The 16164-nt window shown below is 39.9% G+C and overlaps 1 protein-coding gene across 1 annotated transcript in view; it reads right to left on the bottom strand.

Moving 5' to 3' along the window:
• The window catches only part of LOC124168447 (protein sel-1 homolog 1), a 33925-nt gene continuing 17761 nt past the window's right edge, over positions 1 to 16164 (bottom strand). The window contains exons 7-11 of the mRNA XM_046546691.1: positions 11953 to 12101; positions 10640 to 10805; positions 8782 to 9029; positions 5757 to 5879; positions 1 to 1654 (exon numbers count right to left, since the gene is read on the bottom strand). Coding sequence (XP_046402647.1) covers positions 1175 to 1654; positions 5757 to 5879; positions 8782 to 9029; positions 10640 to 10805; positions 11953 to 12101 — 1166 coding nt within the window. The 3' untranslated portion in view covers positions 1 to 1174. The remainder of the gene's footprint in view (positions 1655 to 5756; positions 5880 to 8781; positions 9030 to 10639; positions 10806 to 11952; positions 12102 to 16164) is intronic.

The raw sequence follows: 16164 nt of genomic DNA, 5'->3' as shown, positions 1-16164 counted from the left end.
TTTACAATATAATAATCTTTTATTTACACTCCTCACTCTTTCACCCACCCATTCCCTCATAATCCAGTCCATCCATTTTTTTTGACGGGAATGGCAAAACAAAATATACATACTTATTGGTGCAACAATCACAGTGGGTGCATTCCATCTCCATTCATTTTTTCAACACACAGCACAATGTAGATAAGCTCCCAAGATTGAAGGAGCCATTACACACAACTTTTATAATTCAAAAAAGCAGCTTGTCCACTTCACAATGTCAACTCTGAAAACCAAAAAATAGGAAGTAAAACATCACAACAATGGCCAATGGAAGTATGCATATTTAGGATCCCTAAAAACATTCACCCATCTTGGATACAATGCCCTGGCAAAATTGTAATTGCAACACTCATTATGCTCAAAGCTAACTCATCAGCAAACGATGCTTCACATGAGACACCACGCCAGCAAGGTAGGCGTGTTGCCAGCAACAAACAACAAACGGTGCAAGCAGCCGCATACAGTGCGTGGTAATAGGTGGGATGATGAATAGAAGTCAAGCTGTAATCGGGCGGGATGAGTTCTCTTTGTAGCTCTTTTTGCACATGCCACGTGGCACTAGTATACCACAAATCTGAGAAACATGATGTAGCAAGAATTTTTAAAAAAAGTTTGGCAGTTGTGAGTCCTCTCCTCAAAGAGTTAAGTCAGTCTTTTGAGCCAACTTGAAAATTTCCAAAGTCAAATAGGCTAACTCTGTTGTTTGGACTTAGAAAAGCTACAGAAATTTTGGTGTTGAAAGATAACATTTAATAAAACTGGATGAATAAATTTTTTTTAAATGTCATCGGGCATCAAGAAAAAAACCACAAAAATAGATTTTGGGACCAAATAAAAGCTTTGAAATCAAAGGGAATATGACAAAGATTCGATGCAGCAGAGGTGAAGGAAGAGGCAAGTTAAATCGAACACCCCAAAATGTATAGTCTAATGGTTTCATCAGGATCAGTAATTGAGAATGGAGCTGTGGGGAGAAAAACAGAAGTGGTCCACGTTGAATGAGACAAACAACGCAGCGCACCCACCACACGCGAGTAACGGCCACGCACACCTTCCCACACCCCCCCCTCCCACAACTTCCCCCACATACACTAAATCCCTGTCATCATACAAAGCGCAGTATCCCATTCATTTATGCTGTGCTGCCATCTTGGGAGGGGGCAGGCAAACCACTGTCATTCGGGGGACATTCCTTCTCACTGCCCCCTCTCTCCTCGCAACCCCCCTCCTCTGCACTATCCTTTGTCGTCGTCGTAGGCTGCTGCTGCTGCTGTGGGGTGGGAGACTCACTCCCACTGTGCTGTGGGCCACCGCTCGCCCCCTCTTCGCACCGGTCACCCTCTGGAGGGGGAGGCGCACGCTCGCTAGCTGCGTGATCATTCTGCGTTGTGGGAGGGGGTGGGGGGGCCGGCCTTGCTGGGGGAGCCGCTGGGGGGGGGTGGTGGTGTCGCCTCTGCTGTGCAGCTTCAGGCCTCGGCCTCTGGTGAGGGGGAAAGCGGAAGTACACCACCAGACCCATCAAGCCGACAAGACCAGTGATCAGGAATAAGTCCCAGTTGGGCCCAAACGTCTCATCCAAGTCAAACACACTGACCCAATCCAACCAGTCGCTCTGAAAGACAAAAAAATTAGGATGTACTCATTGACAAAAGCTTTTTCGACCCATTGATTACATATAAATAAACCTGGTTTTCCAAGTTTTTTTTTGGGATCACTTCCACTGATATTTCCCGTCACCTCCTGGAGGCCTCATCTAATGTAGGTTCCTCCTTCACTCTAAGGAAGTCTACATCATGCACGGGGAAATGTCAGTGCAAGTGATACAAAAACATGCAGAAAACACCCAAATAAAAAGTTTATTCACCACGATATATTTATTTCCCCTCCAGCAGTAGTTCTGAGTGGCTGTCATTATTCTATGCACACCATCCTAAATTAATGTTGGGCTGATATACTTTACACACACTATTGCATGAAAAGCAAGCACATATACAAAACTAAATAAGAACAAGTTACACTAAACAAGTAAAGTTCCTGAGAATGTCAATTAGTTGGATTTGTAAATTACTCACTTCAAATGAGCAGCCCACAAGAATACTTACAGTGAAATGTCATTCTAACGAAATCCTACGTATAACTGAAATACGTCCGTTAAACTGAAATTTCATTACATGGAAAAGTGCGAAAATTATCGCATGAAACCCATATTAATGAAGGCCATACTGGTTATTAAATGAAATGGATAAACAAAGTTTGGAATTTTTCCACTCATGACTGTAATTTATGACTTCGTTACACTGAATTTCAGCCAAAAAAATCTTTTCGCTAACCTAGTACCATTTTAAATTTAAAAATATAGTAAATGTCAAGGGGACAGAAAACAATTTCGTTATACTGACATTGGTTATAAAGAAATTTCACTGCATAATGTAAACAATATTTTGCCAAAAATCTCTTTAATTTATTCAATCAAAATTACAATTAGACACAATATTGCAAAAAATTTTAGGCAATGTAAATTTATTTCAAATATATGAAATGAACATTATCCTAATTTTATATCCATAATTTGTTTACTAAGAGGGAATTTATGAACCTGGCTCAAAATATGAGTAATCACGATGCAGTAAACTCTTGTTATTGCAGAGTTCACAGGATCCAAAAACTGGAGGTTCGTAAAAACGAACTTTGAAAGAGCATTTCTTTTAGGAATCATCGCAAAAAAAAACATACCTTGCTAAAATTCCTTGTCTTTTCAATCTCCCATACTTATAGTCTTTTGCAGAATAGCTTCAGCGTCATGAGTATGATAAACTCGATTAAATTATGAACAAATGCAGAAAATCCTCAATTTACGAACAGGATCTGTTCCGAGACCTTGTTTGTAAGTTGATAAACCTATGCAAGGCATTGACTAGTGTGGTTATCCTGCAGAAATTACAATTTTGCAACACTGCATTACAATTTTGCATTGACTTACGATTGTGACAAACTGATCGAGCTGCACTTGCAACGCGGCTGGAGCCGTAACAATTTGCTGTCCGCAGAAATGGAGAGCGGGCAAAATGCTGAACAGTTCCTGACTTCACAATGGATTAACTGACACTTTGTTCAGACTGTCCGAAGTACGACTTCCTTTACGCCACACTGCATTGCATCAGCCAACTCCACAGGCCTCAAATTTGAAACTGCGAGCCGCTTGAATTTTTCGAATGTTCATCAGAAGAGGACTTATCATACTGCCTGTTTACAATTGGTAATGAGTGGGTCACCATGATTCCACAGGAATGAAGTGGGTTCCCACTCTAACTATATTATAAAATTCACCATTTTTTCCAGGTTTTCACGGTCTAAATGTCATGAAATTCACGGATTGTAGATAAGGCATTTTAGGCAGAAATATTGATCACGTAACAATCATCGGCCACACGTTAACTAAAAATGTAACAAACACAACAGATGCCTTGAATGCAAACGCAGCAATCACAGTGCTCTCTCTCATGACGTCACCTATCGTTAGCAAAATTCATGTCCAGCTAAAGGGTGTGAGTGGGAAAATGGAGAGAGCAGGGTGGCAGGGAAGTGAAGAAGTGCCTGATTCTTTTGCCAGGGTTAACGTCTTCCAATCAAAGGCTTAAGGTCAATGTGCGGTCATGGTACATGGACCAATTAATAAATGCGCTTTGAATACACGGGTGTAGATAAATGTGTGGACTGTATCTGCACGCGACTCGGCCTTGAAACATGATCGAAATATCGATTTTTCTTTAATTCCATCTATCGTAGTTCTACAATCAAGTTTAAGAGATTTCAAAGGTTTAATGGCGAAATTCTCGGCTATTTCCAGGTTTTTTTTTCACGGTAGACGAAATTCACGGCTTACTCACGGTTTTTAGATTTACACGGTTGAGTGTGAACCCTGAATGAAGCTTATTATATGATGTTACGTGGATACTGAAGTATGTCCTACTCAAGAAAGAACCATAATAGATCCTCTTGAGCACAATGCACGATGAGAACTTGAACGTAGCGCACTGATTATGACGTAGCATAATGTACATCCACTACAAGGGAAGCCTTTTAAAAGAGTCGGGAATGAAGAATATTTTAAGAGGTACAAAAACGCAATTTTTTAAAATTGTTTCTCAAAGTACTCCTCACCACAGTCAATGCTCTTTTGTATTCGATGGAACCAGACATTATAACATTTATTCCATTCTAAAGTAGGGGTAGTCAAAATGGCTGTTTTGTAGGCATCGACTGCTTCTTAAGACGTCTGGAAGCGCTTTCCTCATTGCATATTCTTGATTCTGGGGAATGTGAAAAAATCATTGGGGCTTAAGTCCAGGCTGTATGAAGTATGATCAAGAATTTCGATGTTTTGCAGTTCCGAAAACGACTTTGTGACTCGAGTGGTGTGTGAGCTTGCATTGACATGATGGAGCGTAATGCATCGATTTGGGTTATCTTTCTGAAGCTTGGCGATCACTTCCGGCAAGCAAATGGTCGTATACCATTGAGCATTAACTGTTCTTTGATTTTCAAGAGCAATCGCCGCTACAATCGCCCTGATTTGGCTACGAACGATGCGACCATTTTCTTGGAAACACTGCGAGAGCGAACAAATTTTGTTGGTTTGAGCTCACTTTGGATGACCCATACTGAAGATTGGTGTTTTGATTCAGGCTCGTAGTTACAGATCCATGATTTCTCACCACTTACGATGTTGTGAACATGCTTTCATGTGGTTCGTCACTGAGGCTAGAGTTACATCGCTGAAACTCTGCATACTAGCGATAAACGGCTGTCTATGATGGTGCTTCTTTGCCAAAAACAACGAAAAGTTCAGTAACGCATTCTTGCTGGGCGAGGCTTCGTTGAAAGTTATAGAAAATTATGGTGTGGTACTGTTCATGACTTAACTCCATCTCATACAGCGACTTGGAAACTTTGACACACCACTGTTTTAAAACTATCAGGCCGATCTTAATGAAACTTTACATGGGCATCAACCGACTCAAAAAGTTGTTTATATACACCATTAATAGTTGCTAGGTGATAAGGAACGTTATATTCCCTAAACTTAAAACACTACCCTCGTAAATAACGTTACCTACCTGTAGAACTTCGTACTACAGTTCATTTTATAACCGCCGTGACTGGGACTGAGGTTCATAATTTTGTAATAATGTTTCTTATACTATAGATTGGATTAGCCTCTTTGTCGGGACCAACGATTTACTTCGTAAAAACAACAACTTCGTAATTACTGTTAGTATTAACAAGTATTTCCTGGATATAGACAGTTACTTAATATCCAGGAAATAATGGAATACCACATAGTTAACCTAGAGTTAGTGAATTTTGTTAGTATTAACAAGAGTTTACTGTACTAATGAAGACGAGGGCATTCATTCTGGTTATTAATATGAGTTGTAAACCCAAGTTAGTGAATTATGCTATGATTTTTGTATTATCTTTATATGGCTTGCTATGTCAGCTATAGCTAACTTTTCGCAGAGAGAGAACCAGAATAAAACCCAGGGGGTGATTATTGGTATTAGACAAGAAATAAAAATACAATAATTAGAAAGGAAACTTTTAAAAATAACAATTTTTAAATATCCTTAAGAGGAGCCCCAAAGCCCAACCATAGCTAGGGAAAGGCTGTAATTTCTTTTGGGGAATGAGTACAAGTCACCTTAGGGCATTACCTCTTGCAACTGCTCTATATTGGCCATTAAGGACAACTTCAGAAGAGCCAAGAATACGGGTACTTTTGCATCAGGGCTCGCCTCAGCAGCCATGTCATAGCACCGCTTGGCAAGATGCATATCCTGAGAAAAGAAGTTTATACAGCTATGTTAACAAGTAATTTTCCTTTGCCAAAAGACATTTATCAAAACAAATCCTCGTTCTTTAATTTAATCATAAACTGCCATCAATCACACAAAATTGGAGCAGAATTACCGACAAAAGAGTATAAAACGTACCACTAAAAACTCAAAATACAATTTAAAACAATTTGTCATGCATATATTTAGTTCACCTGTCATAAGCTATCAATAGACATCAATGATTAGAATTTCTGGGAGGGACTTGGAACATATTACACAGCAAGTCAACTTCAGCCTCAGAGGCAGCGGAATCAAGTCCTAGTACTCTACAGCAAAGGTCATGGATTTGAGTCCCACCTGGTTGGGTAACCTCTGCCCGTGGTATTGATTTTCATGAAATTCTTATGCAAGTTTCCTCAGCAATGATGGTGTTCACAGTAAGATTTTAGGTTCTCCAGCCAGTTTAGTAGGACAACGGTTTTGAAAGCCATACTGATTTTGTCTTCAGATTGAAGGGGAGAAGTCTGGTAGTTCGCCACCATTATAGTGCTGGCCTCTAACCTGATGAGCACTGATCGCCTAGCACTCTCTTCCGTATGTTGCTTATATGGTAACCATTGTTCCTATTGAATTTATTGGTCTCAAAAACTGACCTGATTTGACCTGGCCTACCTGATTAGTCTGGGATAGCAGGGATTTGTCTAGGGTAGTCCTTGGCAATTAACTTTGCTGCTTCTGAGTCAATTTTATGTCCTGCATCACTCATTGCATGTTCTGCAATGGCCTACGAGCTCACTGTCCACAATGAGGGAGATAATCTCATATAGCCCAAGTGGTTTGAGAAGCTAAGGAAGAAGAAAGGGAAACTTCCACCCTCCTACCTTACCTCCCACAATGGTACGATGACAACGAAATACCAAAGTGTATTGAAGTCAAGCACCATCTACACACCTACCACCTCACTTTTCAAGCCTATCAATAAATCGGTGGGGATTGTGAGAACACTCATCAGCTCAGGAGTAACTAAGGATTTCCCTGAGCTAGTAGAGTAGAGCCAAGGGAACTCTTTCCTGTAGAGCAATGACTATACTAAGCAGTTGGATGGAGCACTGATGGGATCGCCACTTTTGCCTCTAGCAGCCAATCTCTTCATAGTAAAGTTAAGGATGGATACTAAGAGTACCTATCACAAGAAACCTATCAGGGTTCCCACTCAATCTAAATTATAAAATTCATGGTTTTTTCCAGGTGTTCACCGTCTAAATGTCTTCAAATTCACGGTTTGTAGATAAACCATTTTAGGCAGAAATATTGATCACGTAACAATCGTCGACCGCACTTTAACTACAAATTTCACAAACGCGACAGACACCGTGAATGCAAACGCAGCAATGAAAGTGCTCTCTCTCATGAGGTCATATATCGTTTGCAAAATTCAGCTCCGGCTAAAGGTTGTGAGTGGGAAAGTAGAGGGACCAGGGTGCCAGAAGGGTTAAGAAGTGTCTGAATTTATGTTAGTGTTAATGAACGCTTTGGTTACCAGTCTTCTGGCTTTGGTACAGGCTTAAGGTCAATGTGTCGTCATGGCACAAGGACCTATAAATGCCCTTCGAATATACGTGTGCAGATAAATCCGTGGCCATGTCTGCGCGTGACTGACCTTGAAATATGATCGAAATATTCCTTTTTCTATTAATCTGTCAACAGTAGTTCTACGATCGTAAAATCAAGATTGAGAGATTTTTAAGGTTTTAGGACGAAATTCATGGCTTTTTCCAGGTTTTTTCACGGTATACGAAATTCACGGCTTATTAATGGTTTTAAGGTTTTCAAGGTTGAGTGGGAACCCTGCCAATTTATGACTATGACATGTGGATGATACCTTCATAATCCGGGCACACTGGACTGGTGCTGAAGAACTGGAGAGACTTCTGGCACACCTTCACAGAGAACATCTATTCCACTATGGAAAATGTGAGAGAATGACTTCCTGAACATTCTGACCTGAAGGAAAGATGATGGCAGTCTTGAGCATGCCATTAACTCTCTCCTCAACTGAGCCTACACAATTTTTGATACCACATCATTGAACTCAGAAAAGAAACACTGAGTGGAGAGCTGCGTCAAACCAATCCTAGGATTGTTGACCAGTGATGATGATAATGACAATTTTACAATTTTTCATTTTTGAATGCTCGTCTCTCTGGAAGTTCGTAAATCGAAGGTGTGTAGGCAGGTGACTAACTGTCCAAAGTCCAATTTACGAGCGGTTATAAGTGGGTAACCATGATTCCTAAGGAATGATGCTTATTATAAGATGTTGCGTGAACCAAAGAAAGAACCATAATTGATTCTCTTGGACACAGTACTGGAGGAGAACTCAAACACAGCGCAATTATTAAAACTTAGCATAGTGTGTATCCACCTATATGCCATTGCTTATTTGTGGAACTTCGTAATAAAGTTTATTTAGTAACTGCCGGGACTGGGACTGAGGTTCGCAATTTCGTAATAACGTTTCTTTTACTATAGATTGGATAGGCCTTTTCGTCGGGACCAACTCTTTGCTTCGTAATAACGAGAACTTTGTAATAACGTTGTTCATATTAACGAGAGTCTACTGTAATCAAAAACTTTAGGTCAAGGTGAAAAAACAAGCATGAAAGTATTTTAGAAACATTGCTGTCATATAAGAGCTTTACTTTAGTGGATTTTATGCACAAATCAATGCAAGGAAGTTAGATACTACGATAAATAACAAATGCCCTTAAAGGAAGCAAACTTAAGGTTTACAAAGTCAATTCATCATCATTTTCCTTGACAAAATTTTTAAATTAGTACATTTAAAGGGTTAACAATTGCACATTTCAATCTGGACGAAGAAATCTGAAAAAAAACTTACCTTTTTCATCCCCAGGCCTTGCTCATGCATATATCCAAGATTGAACATGGCCTGTGCATTCTGCTGTTGCTGTGATGCTAGGCGATAATGAGTGGCCGCTGCCTCATAGTCAGCCGGAGTGCCCAACCCATAGTAGTGATAATCTCCCAGTTTGACCTGTGCCACAGAATAGCCTTGGGAGGCAGCACGACTCCAATACGTGAGTGCTCTCACCAGGGTCTCTTCCTCACTGAAAAGGGTGGCTTCACCTGCAGAGACAAAATACACAAACACTGATACCAAATCTTGAAATTCCCAATCATAATTTAACTCATCAATCACCAAAAGGACACCTATCATTGGAATATTTTATTTCTCTCACATTAAATTTTGTTAAAAAGAAAATTTAAAAAGCCAAAAACTAATACATTATCAGCTAGAGTACATCCCAATTAAAAAATATGTCTAACAGTCAAACTTAAACCATAATACTAAGTACACATACTGGTCAGTTTTCCCTTGATTAGTGAGCAGCTACAGAATACTTTTAAATAAGAATTAAGCTACAGATGCAACAACCAAAAAAAGTAACTTTTATTGAAAATAATTTTATAAATGCCGCAAAATGTTTTATGTGATTTCTAATTAACTCTCTCTATACAACAAGGAACGACCCAAAAGGCAATCCAAGATTCTCCCAGAGTTAAATGAGATGGCGAGACAGCCCAGAGACAGAGGAATATATTAAAAGAAGCTATGTAAGAATTTAAAGAAAACGTTAGTGAAGAATCTGATCTGGAGTGTAGCGTTTTACGGTGCACAAACATGTACACTTAGGATGGAGGACGGGTAAAGACTGGAGGCATTCGAGATGTGGGTGTGGCAAAGAATGGAGAAGGTAAAGTGGACGGAGATGAGGAGGAATTGCTGGACATGGTGGGCGAGGGGAGGCAGCTTTTAGATGAGATACGGAAGAGACAGAAGGTATGGATGGAGTTAGTGCTTAGCGGGGAGAGGATCTTGAAAACAGTGTTAGAGGGTAGAATGTTAGGGAAACAAGGGACAGGAGGGAAAAGAATAGGATTTTTAGATAGAATGAAAGGGAACTGAAGAGGGAAGTGGTTGATAGGGACGGAGGATCCCAAAAATTCTTCTCAAGTACTCCATGGAAAACTACCTTAATCGGTAGAATACTTAAATAAATAACTTTAATAAATCAAAGAGAGAACTGGAGAGAGTTAGGAGATGAGGCAGTGCCTGAAGGAAGAGAGGAGACAGGAGTAGTGGAGGCATATCTCTGTGACGGCAGTAGTATCGGAAGAGGGAGAAAGGAGATAGAAGTATTGGAGGCAGAGCTCAGCAGTGCAGAAGAGAGAGAGGGGATGGGATTAGCCTGGCAATTGAGTTTCAAGTTTTTTTTCCAGCATTATATCAAGCCAATAAAGGACCAAGTCAATTGTTGAGGAGTTCACTTTGTAGAAATTTATTGTATGTTACAAGATACAAACAGCTGTAGTGTTTTTCCACACTATTTTATTCGCTCGACCAGTTTCAATGTTTACAATTCAAAGAGCTGTTCTTGTCCACTGCCTGAGAATCTGTCAAGAGTCTGAGGCAGCTCTTAATAAACCAGTTCAGCAAATAAAAGAGGAAAATTATTACAGCTGTTTGTATCTTATTATGTACAATAAAGGACAATGGTGACTGTTTTAAGTGCACCTCCTTTTAATTATTTTCACGCTATCTTGCCGATCCTTATGAACTCTGTGAATATTACGTGAACAATATTATAAAATCCCTAAATTCCCAGCTCTCCCCACAATGCTGGACTCCTAGAAGTTCCCACTGAGCGACACAGTAATGCTACTTGGCCACTGACCTCTGTCCAGAATGAAGGCAGCATTGCTCTGGGCTACCTCGTAGCCCAATTCAGCGAGCAGCGCGTAAGTCAAGAAGGCCTCATCTGGCCGGCCATCCCTGTAGTGGTGGTGCGCCTCCATCAGTTTCTCTCCCCATTTCCCACGCTCGGCCACGTTCTTGAAAAACTGAAGAGAGAGCAACACGTTAGTCTCAAAGGGATCTAAGGAAAAGAGCCACTCATGGCATGCTTTGTTACTAGAGTGAATATTTGTAATCATTCTATATGATTGAAGAGGTGTTGACAGCAATTTTTTCAGCCATACATTTAGCATTCACAATAGAGGTATTCCTCACTTAACACCATAGATATGTACCCAAAAAGTGTCATGTTAACTGAGATAGATGTATTTCAGGCAGTATTATTTATATTTTGTGTGCCACAGCTGACTTTCCTGGGCACTATTGTACATTCATATGCATCAATACAGTTGGTATTGGTACAGTGGTGCACAGTGATTAATAATCAAAGTGATTATTATCTTTTGTAGAGCTAATTACTTCATGGATATACCAAAGTATATTCTTATTTGCTTTCCTTATGTTTGTAAAGAGGTTACATGAGAGTTTTGGTAAGTTCCTTACTTGGGGTGAAGCAAGAAAATTGCTTGAACAAATACAAGGCAATCTTGAGACCCAGTTGTGCTACAGTGAAAATGTTTGAATATTGTTTATCTTACTTTTCAAAAAATACTCTGAAAAATAAGAAAAAAATATTGCTTAACCTTCACTCGTTTAAAAAAAATTTTTATAAAACAATAATAATTGAAGTATCAAGAGCTTCAAAAGATATTTCTTATATGAGGGTACAAACACGTAAAAAAATTTCATATGAATCTGAGAAGTCAAGGTTCATCTCAAATCAGAACTGATCAACAACCGCCAGAGCTCCTATACAAGATGACCAATTTCAATGCATTGACACTTCCGAGCTGAAGATGCCAGCAGGATGGCTGGATAAACTGTTGTCACCTCCAGACAAGACTACACAGAGGAACATGCCAAAGCCATTACCAACATGGAGAAACACCACTGAATACTCAGATCCAATTTTTTAAATATATACTCCATGCAAACCTACCATAATTGGTAGGTAAGTATGAATGAAAAATTAAGAGGTTCTAATCTTACTTCTCTAATAAAAAAATACAGGTGTTTCCTTGAAGCACGTATAAATCTACACAAATGAATGATGTGATTAGAGCATTAAAATGAACATGCACCCATTCAATCAAGGATTTAAGAAGCAAGCTATTGACAGGTTGGCTGTCTCACCTCAACAGCTGTTGGACAAGAGCGCATCATCCCAGTCCCTGATGCATGCATTTGAGCGAGGTTGTAGTATGCAAGAACATGGCCACTCTGCGAAGCTAGACTGAAGTACTTGTTGGCCAATTTGTAATCTCTTCTGACACCAAGACCACCTGAAAATCAATACCCATATAATTTAGCGATTTCCCAGGAAATATGTAGCTGGCAATTTTAAAATATTTAAAATTTCACATGAGTACAGACGAGACGACAGCAAGATAATAGTCATGGCAGGTATTTGTCTCAATTTTGTCGCAAGTAACTGAGAAAAAAAAACTGCTTCTAGTCTTCATTAGGTTAAAGTAGAAGACTAAAATTCCCCAGAGGAAAAATATTTGCCTTGACCAGAATCCGGGTTCCCTAAACTGATGCCACTTGGACTAACATGGCATCTTCTTCCCCAGCTGAGTTTTGGAGTGCATCCTGGTCAATCAAATGATTTCACCTGTATGGAATTTTTTCACTTTAAGTGCTCGGTATAGGTATGCAACTGGCTAGTCAACAGTTATTTCATTGAATAAAAAAAATCCACATTTGCACATGAAAGAAGTATTGTTTGAGAAAGACACTGCATTAATGCATTGGCATTTTGTCCAAAATTTGAATTTTATTTGCCGTGTTTCCTGAAGTTTCCAGAAGAGGGAATGAGATAAATACCACATCTATGAAAGCCTCTTACTTCCCGACACTTCCAACTCTTCTCGGAGGTATAATTTTTTGAGTCACTATGTGCTTCAAATTTTAATGATAACCCTAGAGTGAGGCTATTTTTTAATTTTTCTAGAACTCTTTATTTCACCCCTCTTAGATTTAGCCATGGGGATTTGAATCAATATGCATAGAATATATAAAAAGAGCTATTAGTTTTTCTGTTTTGGGCGGTAAATTTACGTGAATCACTAACAGTCCGTGAGTATTGACCAAAGGAAATTATTCTTCCACCTCTTGCTTGGAACTGAAAGAATTGTAACTGACCTACAAAATAACTCTTAACAAATTGCGATTTTAGCCACTGGGGCTAAGAGCAATTAAATAATTTATTATAACTAAATAAAAAAAAGCTTTTCAATGAGTGGACTATGCTTCTTCATAATTATCCAGGCAAAATTATCTAATGCTGAGAGTTTATCTTGATGGAGAAATTATAAAAGTGCATGACTTGGATATGCTCATGAGCAAGTTGCAGTCATTGGGACTCAATTATATTGCGAATAATTCACATTCTGCCATATTTGCCTGTGAGAAATTGCTTGCTTGGCTGTTGCCTTTATGGTTGCAAGCAGGACATGGGGTGCACAGGGCCAATCAGTAGACAATGAGTGCAGCTTGTGAGCACCTGGCGGAGCTTTTAGAAAGGACCACATGGCCATGTTAAGTGCTTCAATGTTTAATCCTTAAAATACTGTTACTCAAACGTAAAAATGGAGCGAATTTTGGCCCTACAGAACTGTTAATGCTCATTTTAGCCTTAGAATGATGTTAACTGAACTATTTAAAAATTAATTGTTATTGCAATAATGGTTCTTAATCCATCTCTAAATGTTATAACAATCCACTTGTATTATTTAGTATATTGGTTTAACTTCCCATTGCACACTTTATAATATTGAAATCGAGAATCCACGAAATTTTTAAAATTATACACACCCTACCTGACTCCAACAGCCTACAAACAAACCATACCTTACACAACTCCACCTATAAAATAATCAAAGTTTTACAAACACCCAAAACAGCTACATCCAATCAACCCCAAGCCACAAGCATACGCAACCCTCCTCACGAATTAACTAACAATTTAACACACTGCCCCAAAGCCCTCCAAGAAAACCCTAACCTTATGCGACATTTTCCCACCATAACCACCTGAAGGTGAAAGATAAATAACAGAAAATTGCCACTTGTTGTACTATCTGGCATCATGCCAGCATTGATGAAACTTCACTCTGCCGAGGGCATAGCTGAAACCAATACCTGCCCTTATTATGTATTTGAAAATGATTGTCACCACCACAAAAATCAAGATATAGAACTCCAAGTTGTTTTGTTACAATACAAAATGTTGGCACTTTGCATTGGCTTGGTAAAAATTAATGGCCAAAGAGCAGGAAGCTAAGGAAAAATATTTTTTTTATAAACACCCCTGGTAACATATTGAATGCCCAAGCAGCTTAGAAAGTGATATGAAAGTGGCATAACAGGGTTCACAGTGGCTTTTCATTTTCAATTTCCCTGAATTTTCCATAATTACCAGTCTGAATTTTTAAAATAGCCTTTGACTAAAAATCAACAGCAAGGCATTCATTTTCATTTATGATAGCGATTTTATGGAAAAATGCAGCAAGGTACAGGGGAAGCTTGTTTTAATGAATACGGCATATGGCGAGAATCACATTAAAATGAGTGGTTGGCAGTGTATCACCAAAAGGCCTATGATTAACACGTAAAAATATGGATTTACTGTGGCCAAGAATACCCTTAACCAGAATGCGATTGGCATTACAAGGTACCGTATAAGCTTGTGTAAGAGGCGCACCCCTATTTTGAGCATCGAAGCTATGAAGAAAAAAATTTTGCGACATTTTTTTTATCCTAACGTGCGGTGTTGCAGACGTATGCCTGGAATTTCATCAGTTATCGAAATGTCCTCTATCAGTACTATTTGAAAGAGGAAATTTTGATAACTGCGGCGGCAAAAGAGGGAGTAGAAAGAGTCACGATCCTCTCTTTGCATATGCCATCGCTCTACGTTGCTTGTCCTACTCACGAACAATTTTGTTTAAAAGCTCTCGCAGGAGTATTGCAATAGAATTGCAGCCGTGGAAAATTTTAAGGCAAAACACGACAGGCAAAAGGCATGAGCTTTCCCAAGAGATTGAACAACAATCGGGGCAATCTCAGCGCCGTAGGATAATAACCACGTCGTAGATTTAAGGCCCCTTGCACACGCACCGATTTTGGACGGCCGGTAAAATATCGGCCGTCCACATTCCAATAGTGAACAATTGCATTGGAGCTTGCACACGTACCGACCACACGCCGGCACCGGCAAAATGCCGGTTAGCTGCCGGCTATTGTCACTGTGGATCGCCGACGCCGGCTCAAAAACTTAGCAACGTATCGTTTGACCGGTAAAAATCCGGCGTGTGTGCAAGCATCGCTTCGCCGGTAAAATATCGGCCAATATTTTACCGGCCATCCAAAATCGGTGTGTGTGCAAGGGGCCTAACGGAACTACACTCGGCTCTCCATCAGCTAATGCCTCTGCCGTTTTTTTCCTTTCCGAGACTCCACAGGAAAATATCAAGTTACAGGGGAACAATGGAAACGTGTTTCATCCCTACCCCATTCCACCAACTGGCCTTTTTCGGTCTACCAGGTTCAATTCCCCGAGTTTCTGGAGGTCAAATGCTACGTGAGTCACCTTCTGAGCTCGAAGATATCTCGATATCTTTCAGCAATTGAATGACACGCACGAGGTTCTAAAAAGAATTAGACCTAACGCGACGTATATCTTACAGCATTTAAGTTTTTTGAGCTCTAATTGATTGACACAAAGATTTATAGCTAAAATAAGGCTACTAATATTCAACATAGTCCAAACAGCACAATTTCGGAAGAAACAAGCGTAGCATAAGCGCATTCAAACAAGACGAGACGGACTGGAAATTCAGGCAACGCAAACTGCGTATATCACATTGCTGCGCCTTCGCCCCTTCGCTTTCAAGGCAACGACGTCACATGCAAGATCGGACGTGTTCTTCCCTTGCTCCTTCGCTCGTAGCTTTAAATACAGAGGGGAGGGAGCCCTCTTCCCTCGACCTCTCCTTCAGCGCTCTTCACTTATAAGCATTTCCGATTTCTTATATCCACCATTAAGTCCAACAATGAGCACACTCGTTCGATTTTTTTCAACCGCAGGTTGTGACACCAATATTACTATATGCAGTATAAATGCCGCGGGATGCCCACTCGTGGCAATAAATTTAGCGCGCGCTCCGGAGCGAATCACCCCGCGCGATCTTTTCAATGTTCACCTCTGGGGCACCGACGTGACGGCGCGATGCTTGCAAGAAATTCAAACAGGAGCATTTTAAAAATACGTCACTAAGGGAGAAACTCCCCTGCCTGCCGCTTGATTTTGACCCAGGGTTTCAGATGACTGACTCACGCTGA

Source organism: Ischnura elegans, chromosome 11 (genome assembly GCF_921293095.1).
Source record: "Ischnura elegans chromosome 11, ioIscEleg1.1, whole genome shotgun sequence".
Classification (NCBI taxonomy): Eukaryota; Metazoa; Arthropoda; class Insecta; order Odonata; family Coenagrionidae; genus Ischnura; species Ischnura elegans.
This window is presented reverse-complemented; position numbering and strand designations above follow the sequence as displayed.